At 36.8% G+C, this 25,869-nt stretch overlaps 1 protein-coding gene across 24 annotated transcripts in view; it reads right to left on the bottom strand.

The window, feature by feature from the left end:
* The window catches only part of EPB41L2 (erythrocyte membrane protein band 4.1 like 2), a 202,950-nt gene that overhangs the window by 28,483 nt on the left and 148,598 nt on the right, over positions 1 to 25,869 (bottom strand). For 8 of the 24 annotated variants that reach the window (XM_076002942.1, XM_076002955.1, XM_076002946.1 and 5 more), the window contains exons 9-15: positions 23,595 to 23,747; positions 22,952 to 23,049; positions 18,447 to 18,619; positions 12,878 to 13,050; positions 8,317 to 8,379; positions 6,280 to 6,426; positions 1,200 to 1,367 (exon numbers count right to left, since the gene is read on the bottom strand). In XM_076002942.1, coding sequence (XP_075859057.1) covers positions 1,200 to 1,367; positions 6,280 to 6,426; positions 8,317 to 8,379; positions 12,878 to 13,050; positions 18,447 to 18,619; positions 22,952 to 23,049; positions 23,595 to 23,747 — 975 coding nt within the window. Of the gene's footprint in view, positions 1 to 1,199; positions 1,368 to 4,849; positions 4,952 to 6,279; positions 6,427 to 8,316; positions 8,380 to 8,675; positions 11,300 to 12,877; positions 13,051 to 18,446; positions 18,620 to 22,951; positions 23,050 to 23,594; positions 23,748 to 25,869 lie in introns of those variants that run through there. The other 16 variants (XM_076002956.1, XM_076002958.1, XM_012736611.3 and 13 more) reach the window with 5 other exon arrangements.

The following is a 25,869-nucleotide window of genomic DNA, read 5'->3' as shown; positions in this document are numbered from 1 at the left end:
AAATACCTGTTGACTGAATACATTAATAACATAAATTACTATGCTATGATTATTAACTAGGGTAGAAACTTTCTTCTGGAGTTCATTTCAAAAGATTCAATTTTTTCTTACACTTATAAAAAAGGCTACTTTACAATGATACAACTAAAGCATAGCCAACTTTCTGACATTCAGGTGGTACTACTGCCTGTGATCTAACTTAAAAATAATTCAGTTCAAGCCAGTAGGTCTATTTATTCAAGGTGTCTTCATGCTGACTGGGGAAGGGCACTGCGCCTCTGAACCCTCCAGATACTAACTGGACTGGAGCTTTTTCCTATAACAGATAGCAGGAGTGTGTTCATCTGTCCCAGAGACATGGGTAACTATGAGCCAAAGATCCTAAAATGGCATAGTTCTCCGCAGCATATACTCACAAACTCTCTTTGATCTACCTTATTATTCTTAAACGCATGGTTGGGGTATGCTTTCTTTGCTCAAAATTAACACCATGTAAATCATGTTACAGAACAAGAGAGTCATCTTTCCAGTTTTATTGAAAACCCAGAAGTTTTAGAAACTAAAACTGGAAAACTTTCAATTTATTTTGATAAACAGGTAACATTTAACTACTTATAAGTTTCCTTAAAATAAAGATACCCAGTGATCACAACATTTCCAAAAAGGGCATTTCATTATTATTATTATAGGTAAGTAAATTATTATTACTATTATTTTTAACCTCAAATGGCTTGAATGGGTTTTGCCCAAGTTAAGGGAATCCTTTACGGTCATCATTCAAAACAATTATTTCATGATAGGCACTTCAAAATTTTCCATAAAAACAGAATTTTAAAATTTACAAGCTATCAGAGATGCTTGAAATTTGTGTTTTGAAAACTTTAACTCTGCAAAGCGCACTTAACTTCTACTTTGTTGAGGGTTTTCCCTCTGCTTAACAACTCAGACTCTGGGTCTTAATGGTTTAAATGAGTCTCTAAATTTAGGCATATTTTTCTTTTTTAATTTGACCAAAAGAAGCAGATACATCCAATCTGTATCTTTCTCTCATGTCCAAATTACTGTTTCTTGAATGTTTCTCCCAGAAGACTTAATTTCATCAGTGAAAGCAATGGAGGGAAGGATGCCTGAATATTCAAAAAATGAAAATCACTCTCAGATGTGGCTTTTAATAACAGGGGAAACAAAGTAAAATGCACCTCAGGCAAGTGTGAGAAGAGCGAGGAAGAAAGCTTTTCAGAAGGTGCATTAGCGCTCACAACAGCGCCCTCTGCTGTCCAAGCGGTGGCTGAAGTGAAGGTGGCTTTCATGCTATCAGAAAAGCCCTTTTCACTAAACAAAATGGATGTTATCTCCTCTTCTAGGCTCTAGAGAGGTCAGAAAAGGAAAAGCAAAGAATTAACAATCAGTCAGGACAGACAGCAGTGACCTATTGGAAAGCAAGGAAAGGTTACACAAGAAAGAACAACAGAACAGCATATAATGGAAGAAAGATGAGGATTCTGAAAGACTCTGCTGTTGTGGAGGTTTGCCTAAACGTGTTTTCCACCTAGCTTGAGAATCTTTGTAGCTGTAACCTACAGACACCAGTGAAAATGCCTTGGTTTATCACTGAAGCTTTACTACAAACTGAGCACAACCCACCTACCCAAACACTTTCCTATATCCCTGAGGTAGTGGCTTGACCTCTTTCTACACAGAATGTCTCTGTAGGGGGCCCTAGATCTTAAACCCTTATTCCTTTGTTAGAACTTGGGTACTTCTACCCTTCCTGCGCCTATGTCCCTTCCAATGCACTCTGGGCCTTTCCAATTTTGCCACCTTTCTGAGGCCCACTTAATATTCCACATTTTGTGTAAGACCTTGTCCTACCACTCCAATTCTTAAGATCTCTCTTCCCTTCCCCACACCACTTTAACTCAATCTACGCACAACAAACATTCCAACAGCAACCCACAGTAATTCCTCAGACATGCTAAATATGCCATGGGATGAATAAATAGTCCTTTGGGGGGGGGGCAAAAAGAAACAGGTAAAAAAAAAAAATCAAAATAGGAAGACAAACTCAGAACTGCAAACTCAATGAGCAATGTAAAAATCATCTGTCCCTGAAAAACTATTAAGGCAAATTTAACCTTCAACCTCAAAGTCAGAAATGGTTCCTGACTTGTCTGAGGGGACAGCAGGAAAGCTGGCAACTGTCCTCAGAAAGCTGAAATGCCAACAGTAAAGAGTCACCATGAACTCCACCCCCCCCCCCGTCAGAAGTGTGCAAGAATATTTCCGAATTAACTTCACTATTCAGAGATCTTAAAGAAAAATAAATGACATTCTGAGATGCCCCTTCAGATGGTGAGCTTAAAGGGGTGAAGAGTAGGAAGAGTGAGGTAAGAACTTGCAATAGTCAGGGGAGAAAAACCTTCTGGACTAATTCAGCTTAATTGCCATGCCCATAATTACACCATCCCTAAGGGCAGGTTGGGTGGAAAAGGTGTCCCTCCCAGGAAGAGATCATTGAGGAGTTTAAATAAGTGCCATGCATTTAATTATTCAATAAAATACCTTTAAAAGTACCTTAAAACTATAATCTATGTAATCTCTATTATAGGCTCATCAGAGAATATTTTATGCAAGTTTAAATCATAATTCTCACAATACATAGGGTATGATATACAATAGTTATTTACCCATTAAAGACTAAATGACTTGGTTTCCAATTTTCTGCTCTACTCTCAAAATAGTTCAAATGCAAAGTAAAACCATTTTGAAAATCCAATATATTTATTTTTTAAACAAGAAACTACTATTGCTTTTTAAAAAAATCTATAAAATCCTATTATGGAAATTTGGACAAATTATACATTTATGCATAATTTTTAATTTTACTTTCAATAAGGATTACAATTCAAAGATAAATGATAAACTCCACAAAATCAAACCAAAATGAAGATAAAACAAAGACAGAAATTGAAAAGGCATTCTGTAGACTCAACTGTTCACATACTTTCAACTAGTAATAGTGTATCATCTGAAGAAAAAAAAGATACAATGTAGGTAATCAGTAAATGTTTGCTGGGTGAGTGGATCAATGGATAATAGTATTCAGAACAATCCATATGTGTGTCAAATAAGTATTTATTTTCCTGCATGTACTGGAGAGTAAAGGAACAGAAAAAAACAGTAACTTCAAATGTGGATAAACCATTGAGGAGCTTTTCCAGATTTAAATTTCACACATCACTTTATTATAACTTCTATGACAAGACATCTTATACATTCCTCAAATGAGATCCAGAAAAATAATAATTTTAAACATCGCTACCCAAATTCCAAACTTTCTTACTGCAAAAAGTTCAAGGACATCACCACCTTAAATTTGATCAAATGATGCCATTTAGCTTGCTCCTGGGGATATTTAAAAATACATATTTCTAAGCATATGAAAGGCCTCATTATACACAGAGTCTAATTGGTTTTGGATTTCAGGCTAACCTTTAAAGTATAGAAATATGTCACTTGGTTTAGCTTTGATATTATCTTTCTCATTTGTAGCGTTCTGGAAATATTTCATCTCAACTAGACCTCAAATTCCAGTTTAGGGATTTCTATTTATTTTCCCTCCTTCCACCCCATAGTGTGCTCTGACAAATACTCTCCATTGATTAACAAAACCTACTTTGTGGGAGGGAAACACTTTTTCCTCATTACTAATCTCTATTCTCATCCACATCCTCTATAATCCATTCCTCATCCAGTGCCAGACGGATTTCTGTCAGATACATATGGGTTATGTCACCACTCACCTTAAAACTCTCCAAGGCTTCCCATCACTCCTACAATACAACTCCAAACTGTTAATGCGGTCTTTAAGACCCTGATGTGATCTGCAGTCTAACCTCTTTGACCTTTCCTTCCTTCATGCTTCCCCTTGTCCCCTTGTTCACTAAACCCTTGTCATTTGGTCTTTCAGTTCCTTAAACTAGTTCCTACGTTGGGGCTATTGTATTTGCTCTTCCTTAAATGTTGACAAATTTTCACATGTGCACCTCCTTGTCATCATTAAGGTTTCGATTCCAAGGCCATCTCCTCCTGATCACAATAGAAAAGCAGCCTTCCCAATCACCTCCCAACACAACATTGTATCTCACTTTCTTAACAATGAATTCTTAGTACTCCAGATTTTCTAATTACTAATTTACATGTCTGCTGTCTGTCTCCAATAGACTCTACACTTTCCAGTCCCAGAGAACAGCAGACTGACCAGCTGGCTAAGCAAAATCAGGAGAAAGAGAAGAATGAGGATATAAAAGCAATGGAAAGCTAACTTCCTCACTAACGTCAGATATTTCATATATTCGAGAAACATAGAGATCTGGAAGGCTGCTATGGTGCACCAAAATCTTTTTCCCTGTCAAAAATCTTAAAAATGCAAATTCAAAAGGTTTCCATGTGTGATTAGTAAACTAGTAACCTAAAGCACATACAAAGTGTTAACACCACAGTGTGCATAAGTGTTGTACAGACAGTGCATTTTCACATGAAATAAGAGTTTCCCGACTGTCAGCCACATACATCAAATTAGGGATGATTTATCACCTAAAGTGGGTGATGTTTCTGCATTTCAAATTTTGAATTTTCAAGTAAAGTGCTTCTACAGTATGGTATTTCTCACCCAGTGATACTATGCTTCTATATGTGGGGATTTAACTTTTTAAAATCTCGAAATATTATTTCTAGAATATTTTTAGTTTGACACATAAGAAAAAATAAATATATCTTATAGCTGTGGATGGAAGTAAAAGCAAAAGGGAAAAAAGCAAGAGTAGATCCAAGGATGCAAGGTGAACACCTTGTCCGCCTCCTGAGCTTTTTCTTCAACTCTCCGTGTTGCTGCCATCAGGTACTTCTCCTTCATGGATAAAATATCCTTGAAAAGATGGTCTCCTTTTCTCTATTGTTTTAAACAATAGATACAATCAACAAATAAGACACACACATTACACCTATAGCAGTACAAACACAAAACAACTGTGTAGGTCAGTGGAACAAACCAGATGCAACGGCACATAAGGGAAGACCAAAACTTTGGCATGTCATCACACTGTGTCTCCAAAGAACACACCACTCTAGAATAGACTGCTAAAATTGACATGATTATCTTCAGAAAAATCTGAAAATAAGAATTTAAGTTGTATCCAACTTCATAAGACCATGCATGGTGTTTTAAATCTCTATATTTCTGAAAGTTTTGTTTTTCAGTTCAGCAATGATTTCTGCTCATCTGTTCTTTAAGACCAATTTTCCTCTCAATAGCACAAACTTAGAAATTTAAAGCAACTAACAGCTTTGCTTTTTAAGGAAAGGTGAATCAAAATAGCACTAGAGTATCTAAATCAAATGTCTATAATTTGGCAACATTCAAGTCAGACAAGATGCTGAAAAGGGAAAGATGAAACTGTAGGATAACGTTATCTTTATATAATTTTGAAACTGTAGATTAAATATAGTATGAACGCTGTCTCCTCACACATGATAAATGAGCCCATGGAAGTTCTTGGTCAGTAACAGGAGGGATTTGGAAGCATCACAGAGGAACAGATGTAGGTAAGAATGAATAGAGAAATATTTTGAGAATATATTCTAAAGGCAGTACATACTTATATTAGTGGTGAGGAGAAGTAAACGATGGAAAAAAAAGAGTGTGGAGAAATGGTATGATTGAAATGTTTTAAAAACACTATTCTTCATTTCATTACTAGGAAGTTCCGATACTACATTGTATTATATATAACATTATGGCAGTTTTCAACAGGGCTCATCAGTCTTTAAAGCTAAGTTTAACTCATTATCCTCAGTGATTACCTTAAGCCGCTCTAAATGCAGTCTACATGCCTGTAATTATTAATGATTTAATTATTAAGTAAACATTCTTATTTTGAAGTCAGCAACTAAAAAGTAAATACAATATAATGTTAGCTTCTAAAATGCCCTATATAACAAACAATTCATTACCACCAATTTACCTGAGAAAATAGTGAAATTATTCTGAAACTATTTCAAAAGTATTTCGAAGCATATAGTCTACCTGAGCACTAGGCCAAAAAGTATTACATTGTTAATAAATACTTAGTATTTAAAAAATTGTTAGCGATTACACACAAAAAAATTAAATGGGAACATTTTTTAACTTCCTGAGAATTAACATAGGAGATTAACAAACTTGACTTTTACTGAACAGCTGCAGTGAGACATATAGCCAACAAATAGCTAGTGACATACCCCTTGTGTCTGTAGGGACAGAGGTGTGATACGTCGTTTTTCCCATTCATTAGGGCGCGGCTCAGGTGTGGATTCCATAAAATTGCGCTTGAGTTCACTAATGCTAGCCTGATGTTTCAGTATGTCCTCCTGGGCCTTATCCAGGTCCTAGCAATATGTAACGTAACAAAGGGGAAAAATCCAAAAGGAAAAAACCCAGTAGGACAAAAATAGAAAATAAAACCAAAAAATAAGACAAAGCAATCTTATGATTAAAAAACATAGTAAAGCAAGAAAAATGCCAAGTCTCAAAAGCCATATTATTACCTACAAATAACCTTAATGAGTTCATCAAAATTTGAAAATAAAGTCTCAATATGTAATTGTTTATGATTTATATTTTAAAAGATTATAATTCCCTCTCTATTTGGAATTTTTAAAGGAACAATTATTTATATTAAAAGCAAGCCATGGAACTGATCATCAAAATAGCTAATAATGCTTCTTTCTAATACTTGGATTTAAAACTCTGCCCATGACTTTATTCTAGCAAATTTACCTTTCTGATTAGCATTATAAGTAAAATTGAATTCTGTGAACACAGTAAATCAAGTACAAAACAGAGAAAGGTGGACTCAGAAGCACAGTTAGCCTGAAGGAAATGTCAAACTAGGACAACCCCCCAAAAATGGAAAAACCAAGGGTTGACTTTTTTCCTAGGAAATTCCAATGGTGGTTTATAATCCTTAAGGAATAAAAACTACTGCTTCCAGCAGTGCTTCTGTTTGGCCTTTTTATGAAATACATGAACCACTTACTGGTCTCACGTTTGCCTAGCACAAAAGTGGGGCCCAGCGACCCCATATGCCAAATGATCCTTACACAGACAAAGATACAAGAAAAACTACCAGGTCAATTTTCATGGGAATAGGCCCCAATAAATGGTGTTTGTGGGATTCTTTTTAGACTAGCTCTGATAAATAGTATGTGCAGGAATAAAAGGTAATTAGTGTTCAAGAAGTGGTTTAACTGAATTTTAAATGTTTTCTTATGTTTCAAAAATCATGGGGACACCTGTGGATTATAGCTTTCTTCCCACTCTCAAAGGACAGGTCATGCATCTGATAAAATTAGATATTCCATATTCATGCACAAGCATAGTTGCTCATCTATGAGCTTCTATAGCCATTTGCAAAAACTCATGAAAATCTATAAATCTTTGCATGGCACGGAAATATGACTGTGGCTTGAGATCAGGCACATTTCTTACATTTATTCAAAGCCATGTTATTTAATACACTTTATAGCATTTTAGTAAATTAGGCAAAAATACATTTCCATCAGTTATCAAAGCTACCAAAAGCAACCAGATTAGTCAGATTACTGAGAGCTGCAGTTCTCCATCAAATACATTGCCACATACTACCTAAAATAAGAAGGAAAAAATGTTCTCACGTGACATGGGAAACATAATTTACATTCCTAATTGGGTGAGCTTTCTTTTTATCCTTTCTCTCTCTCTTGCTCATTCTTTCTTTCTAATCAATAAAATTCCTTTAATTAGCATACTCTCAAACAGAACACGTTAAGTGAACCACATGCCTACTCACATGGATTTTTAGGGGAAAAAAAACTGGGCACAGATGAAGATTCAAATGATTTAATGTCCGATCAACAAATATCTGTTTTGGTTAATATATTAAAGATGGGCTCATGGTACTTCAGATTCTATGCCTTTGAGATAATCCATTAGAGAATAGGTTTGCTTATACAATGACTTCAAGATTACTGAAGAAAAACTTTTTTCATTTGACAAAATAGAACTTTTGATTTTCCCACTTGTCACTTTGAGAACTTCTAGCAAACACATTCCTACCTAAGCCACTTTAAAAGAACACAGTCAAGGCTGGTAACATGCACTCCCGAGCTGAAGTCCCCTCATGCATTCCATGCACTGTGCTTGAGGAAAATTGCCAGCCAGCTTGTGCGTGCGTGACCTCCCGTCCACAGCAGCCGGGCAGCCATTAGGACAGAGTTGTTTTCTTAGATTATACAAACCTCCAACATTAAATTGCTATGTCTGACATAAATATTATCCCCTTCTACTCTCAAGGAATTTTTCTGTGAAATTAAATCACACACAGGGGGAAAAGGCAAATAAACATAAGTGTATCAATCATCAAGCACCAGAAATGACCCAGAGTTTGACAGTCTAAGACATTTAAAAAAAAAACAACTAAAAAAAGCTTAAAAACTTAAAAGCCACAGCAAACACAACTCACAAATAAACCCTGAAAGTGCATCCTCCCCCAACAACAATAATGGCAGGCAGCAGCCATGAGATATTTAACTTTAGGGGAAAAAACCCAGCCACCTCCTTCAGCTGTGTTTCCTCTTCTTCCATCTTCACCTGAAAGTCACACCACAGACGGCCAGAAAGAAGGGAAGTATTAGTGGAAACTCCACCATGCGTGCAAAGAAGCTGGATTTGAACTTAAATGATGAGCTAGCGTTACCAACCTTTATTGTCTGGCCCTCAGAAGATGCAGAATATTAAGCCACTTTGTTCTTTCTTCACCTACAGTGTTGTACAAATGATGGAAATGATCCTTTGCAAAGGTGGAATGGAGAAGGGAAGCTTCGCTCTTTCTCAGTCCCTAGATTGTGCTCTGCTTTTGAATTTTTACTCATGAATGAAAATACGAGAGTGCAAAAATGGCATAATTCAATCTGTTCTAATTTGAAATGTCTAAATCAACTAGTGATAGGCCAAGGTATAATATTTGTCTTTAGCTATGTATCAGGGAACAAATTTTCACCCTAGTATTCATTTTTTTATATGGATTTCTTTCCTTGGGAAGAAAACTGGTTTATTCAACTACTTTCATATTAAAATGGTGGGTATTGAAAAATAATCTTTGAAATATAGCCACTTTTCTTTCATAAAATTATTTAAACAAAAACAATTTTTCATAGTCAGACATTTCTCAATATCTAATGACCCAAAAAATGAATTTGGAAGTTTAAAACTAACATAAATACGGACAGAATTTTAACTCAAGGAAAAGAAAAGTGAGAATGAAAAATCTTGGTTCTGATATCAAAAGAAGATCATTTTAAGCTTTACATGTTAATTCATAACATATATTCCTTTCCTTCTTTACTGGGAACATAGTGTCAAATCTGAGAGTTCAAAATGCTTACTTTTACTATTCATAGTATTTTTGTGAGGTTAAGCAGGGAGCTCAAGACACAGCCATTCAATAATCTGTTAAGAACCATCTTCCAATTCCTTGGTCAACACTTAAATCTCTAAAATGTTGATCTTTGGTATTCCTCAGGTAAACTTTTTAACAATTGTGGCTTCTCCTACAATGCATACTCATTGTATTATCTTCACATTTTTCTTTAGGTTTACTCTAAATTTTGTGATTTACTCTATGTATTGATGGAACTCAAAGAATAAGACACTAAATCACCAGGCCACATGTAGCAAAACAATCAAAAACCTACTACACATATTAACACTGACTTAGTAGTTCAGAGATAGTAAACTTGAAAAAAATTGGATTATATAGGGGTAAAAATCCTCAAACCAGACACCTAATTTCAAATAAAAGAGCACTAAGAGGCATAATCCCAGTGTTATAAATCTAAATTTTGAAAAAGCCATGTTTCATTTTTTATACACATTTGTTAAAGATAACAGTTCTTCCTTACAAAAGACCTGACAGTCACTTTTTTATATAAATACATAATGTAGAGTTGGGGGAAAATATGGTTAAAATTCATCTGGTCCCCAAATGCTACACTAATAGGGAGATAAGGAGTTTCTGAGATTAGACTAACAAATGTCAGGAGTAAAGGAACATTCATCCTCCTCATAAATTCAAGGATGAGCTTGGATTTCTAACAAGAGAAATAACAATACTAAGAGTTCTACTAATACACATCAATTACAGTTAATGTCCACTGCATCATCCTAAGTTCTACTCTATAACAAAACAAAAAGTTTCCATCCTAAATGAATAGCAGTTAACACCTGTCTGTAAAATGGAGAGACCCAGTATGATTGTTAAGGGCAACACAGGTTTCCCTCCACGCCCACTCCTTTTGTTAAAAATCTAGTATGATCTAGATATTTATAAAATAACCCTGTAATTTTGCTCTCAACTAGCAAAGTGTGGACCTGGTCAACAGATATCAATAGAGAACTGTCTACACCTATTTCTCATGCACTAAAACATAGTATATGTGAAAATGTGCAGATAATACTATGTTGAGGATAATCAATGAAATTTATGCACATGTTTACACTCTATATTAGGAAAGGTTGAAGATAAAGGATAGATTTGTTGACTCCACAAATTCAAGCTTATGTAGTAGTACCAGCAACTGCTTCTTCTTCCTCTGTTTTGTCATTCAAGTCACAGTCAGAAGCAACATTAAAGGAGGTGGCTTTAGCCTCCAGATAGCAGAGGGATAGAGCCAGAGGAAGGGAGAAGGTGAGAGAAAAAGGAACCGACTGAGAAGCAGAGAGAAGTAGCCCAAAGATGAGGATAAGGGAAGGAATGAATGACGGGGAAGTGATGGGGACATAGTGCTGAACACCAGCGGGGAGGAAGGAGACCCAGACCTTGGGGAGGCTGGGGAAAGCAAGATACCCATCTTCATCAAGAATTGAGGGGAAGCCAGAGGGGAAACATTTGTAGAAACTGAAGGAGAAGTAACTACACTCAGAATCATCATGGTCAGCCGCTTTAGGAGTCTTCTCATGGATGGGAGAAGGACAGTCAGGCCAAGGAGGGACTACAGTAGGATCCAAGACTGAATCAGGTATGGCAACTTCAGAGTCCCCTTGCTCTGATGTTTCACCTGTGGAAAGGAGCTCTAAGCTGTCTAGGGTGATCTGCTCAGCCTCCCCAAAGGGGTCTTCCTCTGAAATGTCTGAAAGCAAGTCCATTTCAGGGACTGGCAGTAGGTTTGGTGAAAATGATGAAACACGGTGGAAGAGTGGTGAAGGTGGGTACATGGAAACAGTCTAATCTCAAAAGCAAACCCATGGTTGAATGTGAAATTACGCAATGGATACAGTCAAAGGCAAAACAATGCGAGAGAAAGAGGACAAAAGAAGAAATGGGTAGGTTAGTTGAAACTTTTACTCTAAAGTAGGGATCATATTAAACAGTATAGTTAAAAAAATGAATACATGATCCATTTTTCAAGAGGGAAGACTAGACTACTTCTATCACATAAAATGTATAAGTATCTGCTGATTTAATTATTATTTCCCAATTGGTTGCAAATAAATCCTTTGAAATTCAAACAGCATTATTTACTTTTAAACCTGGTAGCTGACAGACATCCAAAGCATTACCAAAAATACCAGCATACCCAGTCATTTGCTGAAGACAAGCAAGATTTCCTTTGAAACTTAGAAGAACTTAAAAAAAAAAACCTAGATGTGTCAAACTAGGCAAAATGGAACAGAGACTTTCTGAAATGCTGAGTGAGCTCTTCTGTTTTTCACTCTCCTGGGTGCCTTGTTAGCATAATTATAAAAATATGATTCTGACAACTTCTCAGCAGTTGAAGGATATCTTGTTGGACATGATTTCTATGATGTTTAAATAATTTTCAACCAAATAATTTTTCAATATGACAGTCACAAATTCTTTAGCCACGGAATACAAATAATTTACTGTCACCTGCTATATGAAGCATTTGTCCTTGTGGCACAAGACAGGGCCCACATGGTCCCTGAGACATCCTCCATGCTGAACATTAGAGGCTATCGGTGCAGGAATTCCTGAGGCACTGGCAGCTACTTTATTTAGCAGGTTCTGTATAAATTCATGTTGCATGTCTTTTAAAATTCTCAAAGTTAAAATTTAGTAAACATTATAAATCCATAGGATGATTTCATTTTTTCTTTTTTTGGTGCAGATAATGGAAAGGAGATCTGAAGAACTCAAAGACTCTTCAAATCAATATTCAAGTGATTTTACTGGCATAGTTAACAGTGACAAATTTAAGAACACAATATAGGTTACTTCTCCATTCACTATGGTGTATGCACAAAATAAAGCCAACAGCAACACACTATCTTCTACTCGCTATTCACAAAACAACCTTTGCTTAAGAATTTTTTCATCGGTTATAGATTATTAATGAAAAAATTTTCATAAAGAACACTTTTGTTCATGTACAAAATTTAAATCAACATAATTAAGATAATCAAGACACAAACTACATTTTAAAATTCACTTGTAACAGACCAAATATAAATTTCAAATCATCATAGCTTTTATAATTTGGGGATTTATCTTTCATTTAGATATTATGAAGACAGACAAAAAGGCCAGTAAATTACTTACTCGCATTAATATAATTTACATGGAAATATTTTGCTTTGAACAACAATAAAAAAAAAAAAAAAGGTTAGAGACCGCAGTCCAAGCAGAAAGAGCCTACACATATTTGAAAGGTGGGAAGTTTTATCAACAAAGAACATACAATGACTAATTTTAAACATTTGATTTCTAAAACAGAAAATGCAACAGATAGCCTCTAGTCTACGTAAACGTTTAAAACCACAGACTGTACTAATATACCATACCTTTCCTTCAATGAGTTGCAAATGTGGGGCTTTAGTTGGGCTTCTCACTTCCCTCCTGCCATCCCCATCTTGTACCATGGCAATGCTGACAACTCCAGGGCCATATGCTGAAATCTCCCCAGCAGAGACAGGAAAATCCTTCACAAGACTTTGGTCCACAACACCAATTGGAGCTAATGAAGAATGATAATTTTGGCTTACTTTAGGACATATAAATGGTAAAACTTTATGGAATTTCCTCCCCTTATACAGATAAACAGCAAGCATGTAAACAATTAACAAGAACAGGAATATTGATTGAGCTCTGAAAATACCACCATATAAAATAAACTCATTTTTAAACTCTTACCAAACTCTGAAAGTATTCTAAACTTTAACCAACTGGACTACACCAGGGTCTCAAATCACAGTTTTGAAGGACAGACTCTGATCATGGAACTGGCCAGTAGGAGGAGCTCTAAGATCAGCTGAAACACCAGAGTCAGGCAAAATGTCAGAATTACAAGGTAAGCACTATTTTAATTCTCTTGAGTCCTTTTTGCTTTTGCTTGGATTTATATCTGAATATAGCAATTGCAACAAGTAGTTATATAATTATTAAAATGATTTGCTTCAATATGTTTTAAAAATTTCTCCGTAAAGGAATCTTTAGTTTGACATTTAAAAGACAAGACAGTAAGGTAAATTTGGAGCATTTATCTTGTTTAATATCTTTCTTTTTTTTTTTTTTTTTTTTTGAGACAGAGTCTCCCTTTGTTGTCCAGGCTAGAGTGAGTGCCATGGCGTCAGCCTAGCTCACAGCAACCTCAAACTCCTGGGCTCGAGCGATCCTTCTGCCTCAGCCTCCCGAGTAGCTGGGACTACAGGCATGCGCCACCATGCCCGGCTAATTTTTTTTTTTATATATATATCAATTGGCCAATTAATTTCTTTCTATTTATAGTAGAGACGGGGTCTCGCTCTTGCTCAGGCTGGTTTTGAACTCCTGACCTTGAGCAATCCGCCCGCCTCGGCCTCCCAAGAGCTAGGATTACAGGCGTGAGCCACAGCGCCCGGCCCTAATATCTTTCATTTTTTAACTCCTCTCCTCCTCCATGCCTCAACAAAACCTACAGTAAATCTAATATATGAACACCTCCCTGCTGCCCCCACCCCTAGCATCCCAGGCCCTCATGTGCTCTCTCTCCATCTCTGCTTCAGATAGGCAGAAACATATACACAGTTTTTGTCATATTGCAGATCAACTGAAAATCTCAACAAGGGAGAGTAAGTAGAAGGTGGCAAAACCTCTCTCTCCATCTATAGCTCCTCCCCAAACTACTGTGAGATCATTTCACCTGCATAAAAAGTACTTTACTGATACCATGAGGTTTGCCTTTGGTTCCATGCCTCTAGGGAAGCCCAGTCAACACAAAAGCCTTTAGGCTGCAAGCCCTTAAAGGGTAAGGGGCTGTGTGTGATCTACCATATTGCACTTGGGAGGCATCAAGCACTTTCAATCTAGGTATCAAAAGATACCTCTCAAACCATGCCCTCACCTGCCCTGTCCAAAACTCAATTCTTTCCCAGATTTGTCTTTTTCACCAAATACTACTCTCATCCTCACAACCATTTAGTTGAGCCAGGAACCTGGACATTTTCTAGGATTCTTCCTTCGCCCCTTAACACCAGCAAGTCCAACAGGCTCCTCTGATATACTTCTAAAAAGTAGCCAGTTCTTTACACTTCTAAATTCTACTACTTCACCTTTTAAGACATTCCCAGCCCTTATTTATTTGCCAGAGGTTTTTTTTTTTTAACTTTTAACAAAATATTAATAGCAAAGTATATGACTATGATTAACTCTTTTGCTTACGATTATGATTTTTTTTTTTTTTTTTTTTTTTTTGAGACAGAGTCTCGCTTTGTTGCCCAGGCTAGAGTGAGTGCCGTGGCCTCAGCCTAGCTCACAGCAACCTCAAACTCCTGGGCTCAAGCAATCCTTCTGCCTCAGCCTCCCGAGTAGCTGGGACTACAGGCATGCACCACCACGCCCGGCTAATATATTTTATATATATATATATATTAGTTGGCCAATTAATTTCTTTCTATTTATAGTAGAGACGGGGTCTCGCTCTTGCTCAGGCTGGTTTCGAACTCCTGACCTCGAGCAATCCGCCCGCCTCGGCCTCCCAGAGAGCTAGGATTACAGGCGTGAGCCACCGCGCCCAGCCTACGATTATGATTTTTAAGCACCTATTCATATATTCGGGAATTATTGCAAAATGAAAAATATGTGACCTAAAAATGGTTTCAAATGTAACGATATTAAAAGTTGTATGAATAGCAAATTACAAGTTACAAAATGAAGTTGACAAAATGCTGACTTTGCATACTTTTAAGCACGTATTGATCAATCTCAGTTTGCAGTTTTCTTTCTGTAAGGAGCCAGTGAGCTCTCCTTCCCTTATACCCTTATCCCTGCCACCTCTGCTTCCTGGAATGCTGTAGTATATCTCCTGTCCTTTTCATGGCTGCCTCCTCACCCTTAAAATCTCATAGGGTCCTTCCTTCCCATGTGATCCTGTCTAAGTAGCATCCCTGCTCATCATACTCTCCACTTTCAGAAAATCATTCCCTGCCCCCACTCCACTCCCACTCCCATGCATCTTGGTCATTTGCTCTCTTAAATGACTGACTGACTTGCCCCCTTTTTGGTTCAATTTTCTAATCTCAGAGGAGTCTCCCTGTTCTAAAATAGCTGCTCTAGATTGATTTTTACTTTGATATTTGATCTTTAGATAGAACATTAATTTTTAACTGTCCATGTAATCACTAGAGGATTTCTTTTAATTTGCCAAACTTTAAAGGGAAGATTATTTATATACCCAAATTATTCTAGGCTAACTTAAAAAGTAAACAGGAAAAAGAAAACACAGCCCATGTCAAGGACACAAAAAGGTATACTGATGGGGAATGGTCAGTACCAGGTTACAGCCTAGCTTTGCTTTGGGGAAAAAAAGGGAGAACATAAGCCCTAACCCAAGAGTTCGCTGGCTGTCTGGTCATTTATTGGCAGAAAAGGCCTCCTATTTGTCACAAAAACACAATAATCCTTTTGATGACTTGCCCATCTGATGAATTACAGTGTCCCAAACACAAAGGGAAAAATAATGGATTACTGTGCCATGTTTGTTGCTTTTCCTTGTAAAAATCATTGTTTTCAGATACAGACCTCCTATAACCCTCTGCACTAACTGCCCATACAAGATGGTGGGTTTCCTTGAGCACAGTTTATATACCTCAAAGAAAATGCACTGGATTACTGCTCTTTTTAAACACTAAAATTTGCAGTAATAAGAGTTATAGAGCCTCATAGTTTCTAACAAATGCTGAAAACAGACAGTGTTCCCAAAAGAGCAATGATTTCTCTCCAGGCATTAAACAACAGTGACTGCATTTATTCAGCACTTGTATAAATTCTCTGTGGCAAGGGGCAAGGCTTGTGAAATATTTACATGGGTTGGCACATTTTTTGGATTTACTTAGAAAAGTGCTCAGAATCGTTGATAAGCTAACAGATATTCTGACAGCTACAGTACATTAATAATTCACTGAATTTAAGTCACTGCCATTTGGCAATGTGGACATTTGTTTGAAGCATGTTTCATGGTTCCCCTTATATATTTTTTGTGTGGCCTCATAAAACTGTATGGAAGATTCACCAGAATCAAGATTTAATAACCATATACCAAAATGCCCACCAATAAATCCTAGGAAATATCTGTGTATCCACCTGCATCAAGTTTTTTTCTAGGAAAAGTAGATCAAGGCCAGTGGGTCTCAATCCTTCACTAATGAGAGCTTTTTTCTCTGTTAGCATTATCTGGTCTGTTTTACCCATTTAGAATATAATTTATTTAAGTTAATATTTCTGAAAAATATCAATAATCAAAAAAGCTTTCTGTTGATAAGCAGTATTAAAATAAAATGTTCAAATTTAATATTTTATACATATATATTTTTTTTGAGAATAATCAACCAAAAACATTGGAAAACTATTTCTTCAGGTAAAAAATTATCCATACTAATCATTTTCTATTACATAGAAAAATTAAGTCCCTCATAAAGCATTCTAATATAAATCTAATCTTAGCTCTTTTATAGGAAACCTATTAAACCAAAATTAGACCAGATAATAAGATACATAAAGAAAAGCATCATCAATTTATAGTTTATATAAAACTATAAATATGTACCTAATTATAATTCTAATAGATAAAAAACTCATATTTATCTATATCTCCCCTTGGGTTAAAGAATAAATGTATTATATTTCCTTTCTTTTTGTTAAAATGCTGTATTTAAAACTAATCCTTTGAAACTATGAACATCAAAGTTTTGTCCACTCCAATAGGAGTTTTTTAACTCATAAAAATTAGATGATGCTAAGAATGTTTTATGTTCATTTAAATTAAGGTTCATACCACACCAAAAAGCCCCTAGAAGTACATTTTGCCATTAATTAACAAGTTTAAGAAATTAAACCACATAAAACACACCACAACCAAGTCAAACCAGTAAAAACATGTTTGTCCAACATTTTATGAATAAGAACTCTTAAAGAATACTTTTGTGCACTGACAATACAAGTTGAGTATCCCTTATCCGAAAAGTTTGAGGCCAGAAGTGTTTCAGATTTTGGATTTTTTCAGATTTTGGAATATTTGAATTATATATATTTACTCACTGAGCATCCCAAATTAAAAAACCTGAAATCCAAAATGCTCCAATGAGCATTGCCTTTGAACATATGTTGGCACTCAAAAAGTTTCAGATCTTGGAGCACTCTGGATTTCAGATTTGGGATGTTCAACCTGCACACACACACACACAAAAAAAAAGGATATTCAGAATGACAATTTCAAAGCACTATAAAATTATTTTCTTCTAATTGTAAGTAAGATCATTTTATTTACTCAGAAAAAATGGTTATCCTTCTACTTCTGGGGTCCCCAAACCCTGAGCTGCGGACCAGTACTGGTCCATGGCCTGTTAGGAACTGTGCTGCACAGAAGAAGGTGAGCGGACTACAAGTGAGCAGAGTTTCATCTGTATTTACAGCCGCTCCCAATCACATGCATTGCCACATAAACTCCACCTACTCTAAGATCAGCACATTAGATTCTCACAGGAGTGCAAACCCTATGTAAACTGTGCATGTGAGGTTTTGTGCTCCTTATGAGAATCTAATGCCTAATGATCTCAGGTAGAGCTGAGGCAGTGATGCTAGCACTGGGGAGTGACTACAAATACAGATTATCATTAGCAGAGAGGTTTGACTGCACAATAAATGTAATGCGCTTGAATCATCCTGAAACAATCTTCTCCCCGGCCCCCATGTACACACCGGCAACCCCGCAATCTGTGAAAAAATTGTCTTCCATGAAACGGGTCCTTGGTGCCAAAATGGTTAGGGACCACTGCTCCAGGGTATCTCTGATGGCCTTGTTAACTAGATCAACATTTTGTAACCTCATTGGATTAGAGAAAGGTAAATGAAATCCAAAAGTATTATAAACGTATTTACCTCCATCAAGACTCCTGGAGACCCGTTTACTAGATGTGCGCTCAAACTGTGGTGCTGGCCTATCTATGAGGGTGCTTGCCTGGCGGGTCTGTGCTTGGGTGCGGCCACTGTAGCGGAATTTGGACCCCAAGGTCAGGAACTTGGCCTTTGGTGGCTGCTCTGGAGACACAAGCCTATAGGGAAAATGAAGGGGGGGGGGAAAAAGGGAGCAAAATTAGACTTCATGAACTTTTTTAAAAAATCAAACTTTAAATCTATGTATTTCAATATCTCAAAAACAATGCTACATAAACTTTCTAATGAAAAAAGAACATTATAAATCCTTTTACATACACAGCTTTATAATAGTAAATAGTGATGAGTAAATCCACATTCATGTATTCATGAATAATATGTTTTCCTCAACCTAAGCAAAAGAACAGCTGTTCTCAGTGTGTATCAAAGGTTATTTATTTGTATTCACTTAAATCATTTATATAAACACATATGTCTGAATTCTTGCTCCTAGCTATAAATGCCAAGTAGCAATTCATTACCATTAGTAATTCTTAATATTTATGCCTATTTCTTCTGGGAAAAAACATCTAAACTCAGGAATCTGTTCCACCAAGTGATTCTTTCCAATGAAGAAAACAACACACAGTTCATCTGTAGAAATGACTTAAGACCCTTTCTTGTCAGCACAATTCCACTGCTTAAGCCCTGGGTTCATAATGGATGAAGTCAAATTTCCTTGATGTCAAACATTTCCAGACTTATGCAAAAGCATGTTATTAGTAAATAAGCCAAACTTTTTGGAATACAACTGAAATTGTCTTGCTTTCATTGTCTGATCAAGAGTTGACAAAATGTCTTAACAGAAAGATAATCTCAGAGATCTTTTAGAATCTACTAAATAAAAAAGACGTTAGTTGATAATTCAAGAAAATGAACTCCACTAAAACTTTTCCTATCATTTGCCAAGGAAGAGAAATTTCTTAACGAGCTCTTTACTGTTTCAAGTATTTCTAGACTTTCTGTACAATGTTTTAGAAATATTCTGCAATGAAACAATGAAGAGTTCAAAGTCAAGGTGAATCACGATGTAATAAATATGAGAACCAATCCTCCATCAACTGTATCCACCCAGAAAAAGAGCATGTTAAAATTAAACTGATAAAAGAAGAATTAACACACTGTGGCTTTCTTGGCTTGAATCTATTCATGTGGGGTAGCAGAAGTATATCTTGATTTTCAAAGGAAATGGAGATGATGTTGCTGAGAAGGTACAAGTTGCCGATGGCCAGTGCCTCCAAATGTACTTTGGGAAGAGCTGCATATTCTTAAATTGGAATGCTGGAACTGTAGAAATTTAAACTTGCTACAAGACCCTATCTTCATAAGAATAACATCAAAACCACCAAAAAGCATCTATCATTTCACTTTGTGGAATATAAAAACTACAAAAAAGGACTAACCTTTATAGAGAGTATTAAAGGCCTTGAGCAAGATTAGCATCAGTGATGCATCAAAAAGGAATTCAAGTTTTATATATTTTACTGAAGTATATTAACATTTTAATTTTTTAAAATTTTGCCATTATACATCAAATATCATTAATGTTTATCTATGAAATATAAAGGAACATTTAAGAAAAACCCACTTAATTACTAAAGTTAATCATACATTTAACTAGTGGAAATGCTTCTATAGGGCTATGAAGCCACTGATGACACTAACACATTAGGGATTACTCTGGTTCAACAATGCCAAGTTTAAGTGGTAGCTTAATGTCAAGCTACAAGAATATCATGTTAGTCTAGTTTACACACCAGTAAGATCAACAATATAAGCATTGAGAAGAATACAAGGAAGCACATCTGCTGCAAATACAACTGGGCAGCGTAACACTGTGAGTACACTTACAGGCACTTGGAGCCACATTGTCTGGGTTTGAATTCCATCTCCACCAGTTACTATCTATAGGACCATGGACATGTTTCTTAACTCCCCTGTTCCTCAGTTTCTCTATATGTAAAGTGAAGATAATAGCACCTGCCCCATAAGATTTGTCATAAAGCTTAAAAGATTGAATCCCTGTACAGCACTTAGAATGGTGACAGACTCAAGTAGATACCCACACAAAGGTAGCATCTTTATTATTATATATTTCATTCGACTAATATTAGCCTAACCGATTATCAATCAATAGAAAGATCTGTTTATTTGTTAATGGCTTCAATCTGCAAGCCACTGTAATTTTCTAAAAAAATCATTTGCACCTTTTATGATAAACTAAAACAGAACAAAACCTGCTTATTTGATTCCAAGCACTCTGTAGACAAAGTATGATTTTCCCTTTCTGTGTTAAACCGTTTTATAGTGCTTTGTTAGCAATGCTATACGAGGTTTTAAAATTTAAAAGAGTTTTTGTTAACCATTATCTCAAAGGTTTGCAGGAGCAAATTGGTCTACTTTTAAATTGGAGTCCATGCTGTATTAGCAAAAATAATGAAAGGGAATAAGGCTTTATAGGGCCAAACACATCTCAGAAACTCCTGCTAGGAGAATGTAAGAGGCACAGCACAGAGGTGAGGGGTGCAGGCTCGAGGATCAGAGAGCTGGGCCCCTGCCTCTGCTCAAGTGCCTGGCTGCTGTGTTCCTCTGTGGGCACCACCGCTAAGCACCAGCTTCCTTGCCTGAGGTGAGAAATAAATAAATTACTGTGATATAAACCAATCGATTCTGTGTCTGACAACAAAAAATGCTCAATGAATGTTAGCACTTGTTATTTTTAAAAGAATTATTGCTTTTATTACCATTATTTGACAAGAAAAGCTGCTACCTGTCTGGCTTAGCCTTGTGTCATAAATGTCATCTACTAGCTTTATAGGAGGCAGGCTCATGTTGAATCAAGGAGAAATTTGTCATGGCTACCCAGAGAAATTATAAACTTTTCAAAGATTTACAGGATCAGTGTAACTGAGTCAGGTGGATTCAAGTTCATTTTATATTTCTCCTCTAAAATGAATATATCAGTCTTGAAAATAGATATTGGTCACTTTAACTTCAAGAAGGACTTACTTGTGCCAGCTAATAATTCACTTTAAAAATATCAAATTGTAGTAACAAACTAAGAATAATGTTGATAATGATGATGAAGATAAACCTTAAAATACACTAGAAATGATTCTAAGTTTGTCTGTGTTATCTCATTTGATTTTCAGAACATCCATCATCTATGGATGATGAAAGTAAAGTCACTTACTGCAGTCACACAGCTAATATGTGGTAGACCAGCATTAGCCGCTAAGTCCAGAGCCAAGACTTTAAAGATGAATGGTCTAGACACACAGCCCTATACAGTAGAGTGATAGGAAACTGAGGAAATGGAGAAAATGAAGATAAGCAAACTAAGCATAAAAAATATGCCCTTGAAGAAAAGTACAAAAGAAGACAGGACACAAGCTCAGTGGTCAAAGGAAATTTTTGTTTTTGGTTTCGGTTTTTAGGTTTTAAAGGAGCAAGACATGGACACATTTACTGGCCAAAGAAGCCAAAGGCACCCACTGGAGAATAAACAATTTACAAAGCAGGATCCTTTGTGAAGTAAGAAATGAGGGACCAAAGCAGAGGAATGGCTATCTTCTCCTTGAGACAGGGGAGTACAGAAAGAATGGAGGGGGGTTGGAGGGGAAAATGATGCTTAGTTAGGGGGGAAAGGGGAAAAGGAGAAGGTGCATGACACTGAGAACACTCACGACCCACAGCTTCTACCATCAGTGAACCACACAATGGAGGGCATCAGAGAAGAGTGGCAGGGGCACCTAGGGACTCAAGATGACTATGAACATTTAGAATGGCAAAGGAAGTAAAAAGACTAATTGATTGCCCTGGAACAGAGAGGATCCAGCTGATGCTAGAAATTATTTACCTGTAATAGCACCAATCCACAGAGTTGTGCTATTTTCTGTTACAGAGAATAATTCATGTGTCACAATAGTTGTGCTATTTAAGGTAGCACTTCACAGGTATAGAAGGGGTGAGGTCAGGACACAAGATTCATCCAGGACCCACAGACTGGAAAGTAGATGTGCCAAGAGGGGTTAGAGGGGTTAGAACACTGCCCACAAAGTAGCCATGGGACCAGATCACAGGCTTCAGGCTGGTTTGGGAAAGAAGTTAAGCCAAGAGGGGGCTGGTAAGAACATCTAAATGAACCTAACATGAGTGACAGTGGAGAGAAGAATGGTAGAAGACGCAGGGCAGTGTGGTCATGGTGGGGAAAAAAGGTGGTTTGAATCAGGACAACTGCAGAGGCAGCTCAGGTCTGAGTGAGGACAAGGCATGGCCTCAACCACAGAAAAGGACATGGAGGGGTCTGCAGACAAAGGAGATATGCCACAGGAGAGCATAAAGAAACCCAAGGGCAGTAGGTGGATGTACCTATCACACTATCCAATGCTACCACCTCCAAGTCCATAAAGGCTGCCAACAGCAATACCACACCATTTTCCTAAAATTACCTGTAGAAAGTGTGATGCTCCACACACACTTTCCATAGCCTTTTCGCTGCCCGGTGGTTTGGCAGTTTGAATCCAATGGTGCTCTCGAACTGTTCCATCTGGAATAAATCCACAAAACAAGTCAGCGTATTCCCTTAAGAGCTGATAAGCAGCTACCGAAATACATGGATTCAGATGTTTCTGCAAGAAGTAATTCTTCTTAAAAAAGGTAAACAGTGTATATCTAATATAATCATATAAAATGAATTTTTCAGAGACTGCATTACTATTTTCAGTGAAAAGTATCAACTGTTCGACATAAACCAACTATCCTTCAATGTCCACTAAAACTCATTTTTATCACCTTCCTACTGATCTCCACCACTTAATCAATTCAATAAGAAAAAAAAATGAGCCCCCACTATGTGCCAGGTACTTAGTACTTCTTTTCTGTAAAAAGTTTGTGTGTGTGTTTGTTTTTTAGCAACAGAAATATGTATATGCAGTTTTATCAACAAGAACCCTGACTTTTTTTACCATGGAATAAAGAATAGTTCAATTTTCTTAAAATTTTAGTGGAAAAGAATTCATTTAGCTCAAGGCTGTAAAGGAGCACACTGACGCAACTAATTAGATATGCCAAGGGCAACAGGACATTGCTTACCTCTGCAGGCCTGACTTTAATGTAGAAGTTACTGCGCTTATAGGAAATCTTCAAGATTTTTGGCCAAGCAAAACGATTGATTCTCAGTCTGTCTTTGTAAATGAGGAGGCCATTAGCACACACACCCAGCTTGATGTCCACGCCTTCTGAGTCCTGCCAAGCATAACCCAATTAATCATGGTTAAAGCTGTGAGAGTTATAGGATGGAGAAGCTAATTAGCTCCCTCAAACCAAGAATGCCAACTTAACAAGGTTTGTATTTAAATTTTAGTGACAGTATACAAGCTAATGGAAATAGTACGACACATGCACGTTTAAATCTATGCATCTTCAAGGATCAGATCTGATTTGCCAAAGAGTTATGGCAACATGACCTAGGACACAATATTCTTCAAGAGGCATAATGCATATATTCTCAAGCTCTGTTGCAAGGGCTAATGGGGAAGAAAGGAAACAACTAGATTAAATATCCTAAAGATAAGGGAGATAAAATGTGCTTCCCTGAAGGCTATTCCAGCCCTCAGAAATAGTCTGTTGCCCACCATTTTACTTTAGGCCAATTTATCTCAGGTGTGTTCAAGCATTTTACTTTACGCCAATTTATCTCAGGTGCACTACTCTAGCTAATAGCTGTTAAAATTATGCCAATATTGTGTAAAAGACTAATCCCCCACAGAAAATTTCTCTTCTAGGCTGACAGTGTTGAAATCTCTGAATTCTTTCAAGCAGCTTTTCAATAAGTCAGAGTGCCGACATCCAGTTCTCATTAAGCACTCCTTTGGCTGGCATATTTCAAAAGACTGCAGACTATTATTGAAGTTATTAATAGTTTTATTTCCCCAGAGCTCTAATTTAAAATAGATGACAATCTAGAATAATCACAAGCCTGAAAGATCTTTTAAAAATCAAATAAATTTACAGGCATAGGGGAAAAATTGTCTCCTCCCATTTTACGTAGGGCTGAAGATCTAAGATGCACAAATATTCAAAATATACAAATCATTGTTTATCTGTAAGGGAAGAACTGGATGTCATTCAAGACATATGAAACTGAAGAATACTATTCAAATGCATTCACATTCTCAGAGATCATTAACAACATGAAACATATTCTCACAAAAAATGCTGAAACAAACACGAAATTCAGTCTAAGTCTCAATTCAATAAAAGTGTAATATTTTGACTGCCTTAACACTAAGAATAATTCAACACAATTTATAAGAGTTTTTTTAAATAAAAGTATAGTGCTAGGTAATTGATGCCAACTGTCTCTGCTGTGATACCTGAATAATTGATACACGCAAATAAAATTACATTAGATCAACCTGAGCAGGTTTTTAAAAAATCTAATCTATTGCTTTACTCACCCTTATCCTGGCAGCCACAACTCTCTCTAGGAATAGAATCAAAAGCTGGGGTGAACAGGCGCAGGTGCCCAAGAAACTTGGTACCAGACCCATACGGTGTGTTTGCCAAAACCATCACTGCCCATGGCCACAGGGAGCAAGGCGGAAGATTGCCCGAGACGGCATGTTCTCATCATAAGTGAGGAGGCAACGTGCGATTGAAACATTGAACAAGACATCTCTAGTCTGAAGCAATCTTTGAATCTTTGGACAGGACAAGGAAGCTATTTTATCTGACTTAAAAATAAACACAAACCAGACTCAAGTAAATCGGTTGATTTTGGTGGTGTTCTACATAATTGTTTTAGGATTATCAGTATTTGTGTGAGTAGAAATTAAAGACGAAGGGTAGGAAGTGAAAGGGAACAAGCATGCCTTAACCTTCCATATTTGAGTTATGCCACTCAGCAACAAAGGCAGAAAAAAATAAAGAGGAACACCTTCTCTGCCTTGCTTACTGCTCCAGGAAGCTGCCCTATATGGATAGCAACAGGATCCCATGGCAGCTGGCTTCCAAATGGGTATGGTACATGGAAAGTTCTTGCAAAAGATCATGGAGAAGAAGGGAAGGAAGGTCAGGGTATTTCATACCCAGATTCCCTCCCTGCATGGTCATGTCAGGCTGGATGTGTCCCTCTGACAATGGCTCCTCTCCAGACAGACATCTCTATACAGATCTGTCCTTTCGGGTTCAGGGACCCAGGCTGCCCTTCCTCTTCAGACCAGAGAGGTTAACAGGGCTGCAGACACTACCCCAGGGGGACCATGGATATTGCATTACTCTTGTGGTTTTCCTGTACCTTTGCCAAAAGTCCTTTTATTCAACTCATCCTAACATGAATGTACAGTTAAGAAATCTTCTAATAAAA

The sequence above is a fragment of the Microcebus murinus genome, chromosome 5 (genome assembly GCF_040939455.1).
Source record: "Microcebus murinus isolate Inina chromosome 5, M.murinus_Inina_mat1.0, whole genome shotgun sequence".
Taxonomy (NCBI): Eukaryota; Metazoa; Chordata; class Mammalia; order Primates; family Cheirogaleidae; genus Microcebus; species Microcebus murinus.
Note: the sequence above shows the minus strand (reverse complement) of the source record. Positions and strands in the feature narration are given on the sequence as shown.